The 10,331-nt window shown below is 35.6% G+C and overlaps 1 protein-coding gene across 2 annotated transcripts; it reads right to left on the bottom strand.

Annotated features, from left to right (window-relative positions):
- Positions 1–916: 916 nt before the first annotated feature.
- Positions 917–9,860, bottom strand: lcn15 (lipocalin 15). 2 transcript variants are annotated; one of them, XM_055200749.2, is made up of 7 exons: positions 9,626–9,860; positions 9,211–9,350; positions 8,987–9,063; positions 4,688–4,798; positions 4,509–4,610; positions 4,190–4,211; positions 917–1,337 (listed from the first exon to the last, which is right to left on the bottom strand). In XM_055200749.2, the coding sequence occupies exons 1-7, from the start codon at positions 9,725–9,727 to the stop codon at positions 1,199–1,201; spliced, it is 693 nt and encodes a 230-aa protein (XP_055056724.2). In that variant the 5' UTR covers positions 9,728–9,860; the 3' UTR covers positions 917–1,198. The 2 variants fall into 2 exon arrangements, with proteins under 2 accessions (XP_055056724.2, XP_055056725.2); XM_055200750.2 differs by having other exon boundaries at positions 1,195–1,494.
- Positions 9,861–10,331: the final 471 nt, after the last annotated feature.

Here is a 10,331-nt window from a genome sequence, read left to right as displayed (position 1 = left end):
GACTGATCTGGAGAAGATCTGTGTGGAGGAGTGAGCCAAAATCCCTTCTGCAGTGTGTGCAAACCTGGTGAAAAACTACAGGAAACATTTGACCTCTGTAATTGCAAACAAAGGCTACTGTATCAAATATTAACGTTGACTTTCTCAGGTGTTCAGATACTTATTGGCAGCTGTATCATACAAATAAATAGTTTAAAAAATCATATATTATGATTATGCCTCTCACAGTGGACATGCACGTATGATGACACTTTCAGACCCCTCCATGATTTCTAAGTGGGAGAACTTGCAAAATAGCACAGTGTTCAAATACTTCTTTTCATCACTGTATATCAGTGCCACTGTTTTGTCTGAAGATGCACACCAGTATTGTTTTTCTATAATGTTTGTTTGTAAAAACTACTATGTATTTCCTAATATAACAAAGGCTAGGATTAACCTAAACCCTGTACGGGAAACCGTCCCGTTATGTCTTAGGACCAACAGAAACAGGCTCCTCCTTAAAATGTCGATGACAAGGATGATAAAGGTATCGGATCACATGAACGATTATGAACTGCACTGTCATGATACACACATACCATAGGCAGAGTTTGGGGGGGCATGGGGGGCTGCACCTCTAAACCAGAGCCAATCATGATTTGTCTGAGCTATGAAGGAACTAAAAATAACAGAATTCATATTTAGTACTTTAGTGGGTATTATTTTAATCCTAAAATATTGCAGTTCCCCTGTCTTGAAACAAACTTTAAAGTCCGCACATGACAAACACCAAACTGTCCATAAATAATAACAAAAAAAAAGTTTTTTATTTCATTTATTATGTCTTTACACAAAACCATGTCATTTATATACAGGAATAATATTACATTTCTAAGGACACATTTTGGACTGTAAATAACCCTCTTGTACTGAGAAACATACAGTGTATCCAGACATGTTAATAACAACGTAGGTAAATAAAGTGTGGGTTAGTTAAGGTTTGTGAACTTTTAAAGGAATTAGGTTATTTTAATTGTAAAAACATCACGGTACCAGAGTCCTGAAAATGCTGTGGTAAATAAATCACAATAACATGACATGTAAACATGGTAATAATTATACAGTTTCACAAAAAGTTATACAATAAAAACAAAAAGTGTTTAAACAGTGGCTTCTGTCTTGATTGTGTCCTGTTACAATAGCGTCACCTGGTGGTTTAAGAGCGCGGCGCAAACTGTGTTACACTGCTGCTGTTATATAGTTGCATTTCTTCAATGATTGTTTGTGTTATAACAAACACCGTTCCCCAAATGTGTAACAAAACTGAGTATATGTAACCAAAGGTCCACAGCTGGCTGAAAGATGGTGAAAGTATAAAGTTAGTTATAAAGTTAAAGCGAGTTACCCATTAAACACATGCTATCGAATCACACTTTGGAAAGATTCTCAGTGCCAAAGATTGATTGATTAGTTGTTTGTGCAGATTTCTCCTCTCTGAATTCTGCTGTGGTCCTGCAGGTGAGTGAACAGTGGTGTAGATTTTAGATTAAATAAATGAAAATGTACTAAGTGATTTAAAACAAATTTCACATTCAGGGCCATTAAGGGTACACTCTTAAAAATAAAGGTGCTATAAAGGGTTCTTTAGAGCGATGCCATAGTTACATAATATGATTTCTATTATAGACCGTTTCATCGAACAAAACCTTTTTTGAAACCTTTATTTTTAAGAATTTATAGGGGAGACCAAGGCTAGTATTTTCAACTTATGTTTTTATGTCTATAATCTAGTACAACACAGTTTCTAGTGAATCTGCACGTTACCTTTCACATTTCTGCCGAATCTCTTTGTGTTTTACTCAGAGCCGGCTCTAGACCTTCGGGGGCCCTAAGCACAATTTGGTCAGGGGCCCATTTGACAGTTTTAAGCAAGGCCTAAAGAAAAGAAATGACTAACTTATAACTATACTGTGCATATTATATCTACTATGTTATTTTTTTACATTTTGTCTATTAAATTATGTTTTTATTATTCTATATATACTGTATGTTAATTATCTTTTTTACGCTGCTGGTCCTGAGTACGTATTTCGTTCTGATGTGGCAACATGCAGCATACAGAATGACAATAAAAGACCTTGGGGTGGTCCCGGATAGGGATTCTCTTAAGCCAGGACTCGGCTTATGAGCGATGTTTTCTAATTAAACTAACATGCCTGACCATCAAAGAAACATTTTTAATTGACACCAGAGTTTAAAGGTGCAGTGTGTAATTTTTAGAAGGACCTCATGACAGAAATGCAAAATAATATACAAAACTATATTATCAGGGGTGTATAAAGACCTTTTTATAATGAACAGTTATGTTTTTATTACCTTAGAATGAGACGTTTTTATCTACATACACAGAGGGTCCCCTTATGTGGAAGTCACCATTTTGTGCCGCCATGTTTCTACAGAAGCCCTTAACGGACAAACTTTTTTTTCTAAGTTGTCTCCGTCAATTAAATGTTTTTCCGGTGGCGGCTACCATAGCTTCTCTATGCGTTTCAAAAGCAAGGGGTGAGCGGTGGACTGAGCCGTTGGTTGCAATTCGCAACTTCACCACTGAATGCCGCTAAATTTTACACACTGCACCTTTAAGAGGCACAAACAACGGCCTATATATAATTTGAATGAAATAGAGTAAATAGTATAACATTTAAATAAAATATTATTAAATGTTTAATAATAAATGATTAAATTTTTCAAATAAACAACTTTAACAATAATATCTAAAACACCACAAACAAGATTAAAAGACGTTAACATTCGCTAAATATACTTATAATCCGCCTCACTATATATTATCTCTTACGTAAATAGCATAACAAAAGTTAATAGGCTTGTTTGAGATGAGCTAAATCTGCACATAACCGATCACCGGTGATCACACGAGATGCGTTTTTCAACTTGTTCTTGACTTATGACATTCATATTTTTTATTAATTCCTTTAAACTTTTGTATTGGTGTTAAATTATTTGTACTGTGAGCTGTTTATATTTCACACAAAAACGAATTTATATTACCACTAGACTTAGATTACATCCCAACATTTACTAAGTAGTCTTTTCCAGTAATGAACAGTTCACCTTTGTTGATTCTCCTTATCTTAATGCAAATGCATTTGTTGGTATTTCAGTTGCATCTACTTAATCCGCGATAAAATACGTGAACGCGATCTCTTCCATTGCTGACGTTTGCAGTCCACACCACAGCGAGATTCAGGTGTCCGGCTTGCCTACGGTTTTTTTCACTCCTCCCCTTACTGCAGCCGTCTGCTCTCGTCTAAATTTCAGGCAAGGCAAGCTACATGTCAAACAAGCCTAGTCTGACAGACAATGATCAGGTGATGAGTGACATCATAGGGTCAGTCAGGGTCAAGATTAGCAGGGAACTCGCCAAATAAAGAACTAAATAAATAACAACTGTGCCGATCATGATGCCTGATAAAGAGCGCTGTAGATCCATTTCTTTTTATTTATTTTATGTTACTTTTGATGTATAATTTTTTTCAACCACCAGCTGGCAGCGACTCTAGTGGGCCCTCTGCTGGCCACGGGGCCCTTTGCTATTGCAAGTGTCGTTTAGTGGCTGGGCCGGCTCTTTTACTGCTTAAAACTGTCAATTAAATTACTTTGCTGCCGTAACATGGTTGCAGGAGGCGCAATGATATTCCGCAGCAGTCGAAAAATCTTCCCCTTAGTAACTTCCTATGGCAGGGGACTATTTTCGGGCACTACGTAATATCACTACGCCTGCTGCAGCCATGTTACGGCAGTAAAGTCCTTGATTATTACACCAGAATGAGAGTATAGTTTCTAGCCATATCTGCCTAGAATCTTTTAATTTTCTGTCGGTCCCAGCACACCATGCAACTACAGAAGAGTCAAGTTTTAACAAGTTTTAGTTATTTTTTAGCGCAATGCTAATGGTCTAATCAGATTCAATGGATTATGCTAAGCTATGCTAAAGTGGTAGCGCCAAACACACAGATCGGCTGAATGGATTCCAAAATTGTAAGATTCAAATGGTTAACTCTAGGGGAGCTGGAAAATCAACATATTTTTTAAAAAAAGTGCAGTGTCCCTTTAATGTACTGTATGAGCCTATATACACAACTAACACTGGTCTCCCCCTTATGCATGCAGAAGTATTAATTCATACCTTGACTCCATGGGACAGGGATCTGAAATAAAAATAAATATATAAATATGATTTGTTTGGTGTAAATATTATGTAATTTAATAGGACAAGCATAAATAGGCAACAGTGAGTGACTCTGTCGAGAATAGTTTGTTTGGTCTGTTTGTATTTGTATCCCGTTTTGTTTATTCAGCAAACTTCAGAGGCCTTATTTAAGGTCACAACATCACATGGATCATACAGACGTCATCTAAGTCAATGCAGATTATTTTTTCCAGGCAATATGTTGCAGTTTGACATTTACAGATCATGTTTGTTATTTTATACACTTAACACTTACCAATGGCTCCCGGGGTCACAATGGCCTCTTCAGAAAATCCCAGTGTCAACGCAAAGGATCTGAATTTTTCAATCACCTCTGGTGTTGAAGTGGCCGATCGCCCTAAAAGCAATATTATAATTATTAATAAGCATGTTGTTAATAATTGACTTAAGGCCAGGGCAACATTATTGACTTACCATACAGAGCTAATTGAGTGTACTCTTTATCCATGCTTTTAAATTTAAGGACCAAACTGTAATCTGTGTAGTTGGTCTCCACCACTGTGATGTCTTTTATTATTTTGTGCCCTTCAAATGACAAAAAAGCCAGACGTTAAATGATATTTAATTTTTAATCAAGAATTATATTTTAAACTGATACGCTGTATAAAGTGAAAGTTGGATTAACTTAAAACGTTTTAGGTGTTACCAATTGAAGTAATTTTTTATTTTTGTCAACTACAAGTTAATAAAGCTTACACTTTTAAAGCAAGTATTTTTTTTCAAAGTTTATTCACTTTAGATTTTTAACCGGAAGTGAGAATTGAAGTCATTTTTAAATAGTTCCGACTTTTGCATACAATTTTGGATAAAATTGTAAATTTTTGCAATGCAGTTGTGTACTATTATTCTGCTTTAATTTGCATAAAATAAAATAGTTTTTATTAGGGATGCACCAAGTTAAAATATCTGTGCTGATACCGATATTCTTAGTACTTAGAATGAAGTCTACCGATAGTTTTGCATTTTAGTCTTTGTTTCAAATATCTATACCGATATTCAAGTACTTTGAATGAAGTCTATCGATAGTTTTGCATTTTACTCCTTGTTGATACCGATATTCGAGTACTTAGAATGACGTCTAACGATAGTTGAGCATTTTACTCCTTGCTGACACTGATATTCTAGTACTTAGGATGAAGTCTACCGATAGTTTTGCATTTTACTCCTTTCTGATACCGATATTCCAGTACTTAGAATTAAGTCTACTGATAGTTTTGCAATTTACTCCTTCTTGATACTGATATTCCAGTACTTAGAATGACATCTACCGATAGTTTTGCATTTTATTCCTTGCTGATACCGATATTCCAGTACTTAGAATGATGTCTACTGATAGTTTTGCAATTTACTCCTTCTTGATACTGATATTCCAGTACTTAGAATGACATCTACCGATAGTTTTGCATTTTATTCCTTGCTGATACCGATATTCCAGTACTTAGGATGAAGTCTACCGATAGTGTTGCATTTTACTCCTTGCTGATACCGATATTCCAGTACTTAGAATGAAGTCTACCGATAGTGTTGCATTTTACTCCTCCTTGATACCGATATTCGAGTACTTAGAATGAAGTCTACCGATAGTGTTGCATTTTACTCCTTGATACCGATATTCGAGTACTTAGAATGACATCTACCGATAGTTTTGCGTTTACTCCTTGCTGATACCGATATTCCAGTACTTAGAATTAAGTCTACCGATAGTTTTGCATTTTACTCCTTGCTGAAACCGATATTTCAGAACTTAGAATTAAGTCTACCGATAGATTTGCATTTTACTCCTTGCTGATACCGATATTCCAGTACTTAGATTGAAGTCTACCGATAGTTTTGCATTTTACTCCGTGCTGATACCGATATTCCAGTACTTAGAATGAAGTCTACCGATAGTTTTGCATTTTACTCCGTGCTGATACCGATATTCCAGTACTTAGATTGAAGTCTACCAATAGTTTTGCATTTTACTCCGTGCTGATACCGATATTCCAGTACTTAGAATGACATCTACCGATAGTTTTGCGTTTACTCCTTGCTGATACCGATATTCCAGTACTTAGAATTAAGTCTACCGATAGTTTTGCATTTTACTCCTTGCTGATACCGATATTTCAGAACTTAGAATTAAGTCTACCGATAGATTTGCATTTTACTCCTTGCTGATACCGATATTCCAGTACTTAGATTGAAGTCTACCGATAGTTTTGCATTTTACTCCGTGCTGATACCGATATTCCAGTACTTAGAATGAAGTCTACCAATAGTTTTGCATTTTACTCCGTGCTGATACCGATATTCCAGTACTTAGATTGAAGTCTACCAATAGTTTTGCATTTTACTCCTTGCTGATACCGATATTCCAGTACTTAGAATGAAGTCTACCTATAGTTTTGCATTTTACTCCATGCTGATACCGATATTCCAGTACTTAGAATTAAGTCTACCGATAGTTTTGCATTTTACTTTGTGCTGATACAAATATTCCAGTACTTAGAATTAAGTCTACCCCTAGTTTTGCATTTTACTCCTTGCTGATACTGATATTCCAGTACTTAGGATGAAGTCTACCGATAGTGTTGCATTTTACTCCTTGCTGATACCGATATTCCAGTACTTAGAATTAAGTCTACTGATAGATTTGCATTTTACTCCTTGCTGATGCGATATTCCAGTACTTAGAATTAAGTCTACTGATAGATTTGCATTTTACTCCTTGCTGATACGATATTCCAGTACTTAGAATTAAGTCTACCGATAGTTTTGCATTTTACTCCTTGCTGATACTGATATTCCAGTACTTAGAATTAAGTCTACCGATAGTTTTGCATTTTACTCCTTGCTGATACTGATATTCCAGTACTTAGAATTAAGTCTACCGATAGTTTTGCATTTTACTCCTTGCTGATACCGATATTCCAGTACTTAGGATGAAGTCTACCGATAGTGTTGCATTTTACTCCTTGCTGATACGATATTCCAGTACTTAGAATTAAGTCTACTGATAGTGTTGCATTTTACTCCTTGCTGATACCGATATTTCAGAACTTAGAATTAAGTCTACCTATAGTTTTGCATTTTACTACATGCTGATACCGATATTACAGTACTTAGAATTAAGTCTAACGATAGTGTTGCATTTTACTCCTTGCTGATACCGATATTCCAGTACTTAGAAGTAAGTCTACTGATAGATTTGCATTTTACTCCTTGCTGATACGATATTCCATTACTTAGAATTAAGTCTACCGATAGTGTTGCATTTTACTCCTTGCTGATACTGATATTCCATTACTTAGAATTAAGTCTACCGATAGTGTTGCATTTTACTCCTTCTTGATACCGATATTCCAGTACTTAGAATGACATCTACCGATAGTTTTGCATTTTATTCCTTGCTGATACCGATATTCCAGTACTTAGAATGATGTCTACTGATAGTTTTGCATTTTACTCCTTCTTGATACTGATATTCCAGTACTTAGAATGAAATCTACCGATAGTTTTGCATTTTATTCCTTGCTGATACCGATATTCCAGTACTTAGGATGAAGTCTACCGATAGTGTTGCATTTTACTCCTTGCTGATACCGATATTCCAGTACTTAGATTGAAGTCTACCGATAATTTTGCATTTTACTCCTTGCTAATACCGATATTCCAGTACTTAGATTGAAGTCTACCGATAATTTTGCATTTTACTCTGTGCTGATACCGATATTCCAGTACTTAGAATGACGTCTACCGATAGTGTTGCATTTTACTCCTTCTTGATACCGATATTCGAGTACTTAGAATGAAGTCTACCGATAGTGTTGCATTTTACTCCTTCTTGATACTGATATTCGAGTACTTAGAATGACATCTACCGATAGTTTTGCGTTTACTCCTTGCTGATACCGATATTCCAGTACTTAGAATTAAGTCTACCGATAGTTTTGCATTTTACTCCTTGCTGATACCGATATTCCAGTACTTAGAATTAAGTCTACCGATAGATTTGCATTTTACTCCTTGCTGATACTGATATTTTAGTACTTAGAATTAAGTCTACCGATAGTGTTGCATTTTACTCCGTGCTGATACCGATATTCCAGTACTTAGAATGATGTCTACTGATAGTTTTGCATTTTACTCCTTGTTGATACTGATATTCAAGTACTTAGAATGACATCTACCGATAGTTTTGCATTTACTCCTTGCTGATACCGATATTCCAGTACTTAGAATGACGTCTACCGATAGTTTTGCATTTTACTCCTTGTTGATGCCGATATTCCAGTACTTAGAATGACGTCTACCAATAGTTTTACATTTTAATCCATGCTGATACTGATATTCTAGTACTTAGAATGATGTCTACTGATAGTTTTGCATTTTACTCCTCGTTTCAAATTATGTCAACATTCTGTTGTCATTGTCACTTAATTCAAAATAATATGAGTTCTGATGCATTTTCTGCCCCTTTCAATTACAAGGATATAATCTGTCATGACCATCGGCTGTTTTTAAACAATCAGCCGATGTCCATTAGTGGGGAAAATGCTTTTATCTGCCAATGTTATTTATAGGCCGATATATGGGTGCATCCCTAGTTTTAATTTGTCAAGTTGACTAAAGGTATTTGTAAATAAAATACAAATGTCTACAGATTTACAGAAGTCATATTTTTCTAGTTTAAAAGCTAAACTCGAGATAAAGAGGAAACTTTGAGCTTACTATTACTAAAGTAAATAAAAGCTCCTGGAACATCTGTCTTCTCATATGAATAAAGACTGATGGAACATCCATATGGTCTGTTAAAACAACAACAACAACAGAACAGAACAGTTACATGGGTTGGTTAAATCGATTTATTTTTCATAATATACTTTTCAACTTATTGTTTAAGATGTCCTGTTAATGCTTTTCTAATGATATATGAAAAACTTCAAATTGTCTACCTCATTGTCCACATGGTCAGATTCGCATTACCGCTGGCATCTGGTTTAAGGGAACCTTTAGAAACCATTAGCTGGCTTTTGAACATTGCGAAAAAGGGAGACTCATCTGCAAGTCCAAGCCGGTACCATTCTCCTGCAAACTGAGAGAGGTTACCGAGTACAGAAAGACCGTTTTGTTAAATTTACAGATCTATATTTGCAATTATATCATGTACACAGTGCTGGATTGTTTAACACATGGTAGGTTCAAATATGGACAAACCCAGTCGTTGAGTTAAAATTAATCAATATTTTTTATTTCGAACAAAATAACTTCTTTAAAATCAATAAAATGCAATAAATTATTGCAGTATTTTTTTACTGTTTTTTTTTTAATCAAAACTGCAAAAAATCCACAACTTAAAATCATACTCACTTTCTCCAGATCAAAGTCTGACTGCGGTTCAATAGGATGTTGTGTGTTGAAACCGTGGGTCCCCAACAAAATACAACAAAAAATTGCCAATGCCAAAATCATGCTGAATGATCAAACAGTCCTTACAAATGATTGAAATGATTAAAGCAACACTATTGGGATATCAGTGAAGCTGTGCTGGAGATCCAAAGAGCTTTATATCTGCAAACAGAAGGGTTGAATGTTTGTAAAGCTGTGAAAGCCAACCCCCAACACACAAGCAAGCGTTTGTGCGATCACACCGCACTTAGTAGGAGGTGATCAATGTTAAACAGTGTGCAGAAATTTAAAGGTTAATTAACAAGTGACAATATGCATGAAAGTTGCAATATACATGGAGTTATGTATGTGTTGTTTTGTTCAATCTATGATCAATCAAGCTTTAAAATGTAGAGAGACAGACTGTGAGTGTCAGATGGCCCTGGACTTCGGCCCGCCGCATGCGGCCCACTCAACTGCCAACACAAAGGTTAGAGAGGATTTACAGACCACATACATTTCCCCTAAGCTTTAGATTAAACAGAGAGATGGTATAAAGGCTTAATACCTGCTGAGACAGAATACTGAGGAGCTGTTTTACAGTAAGGACAATCTGGCTTTATTTAAACAGCATGCACTGGTTGCTTATAATGAGACCACACAAGCACCCATCGCGACGGTTAGTATT

This window comes from Misgurnus anguillicaudatus, chromosome 22 (genome assembly GCF_027580225.2).
Source record: "Misgurnus anguillicaudatus chromosome 22, ASM2758022v2, whole genome shotgun sequence".
In the NCBI taxonomy this organism is placed as follows: Eukaryota; Metazoa; Chordata; class Actinopteri; order Cypriniformes; family Cobitidae; genus Misgurnus; species Misgurnus anguillicaudatus.
This window is presented reverse-complemented; position numbering and strand designations above follow the sequence as displayed.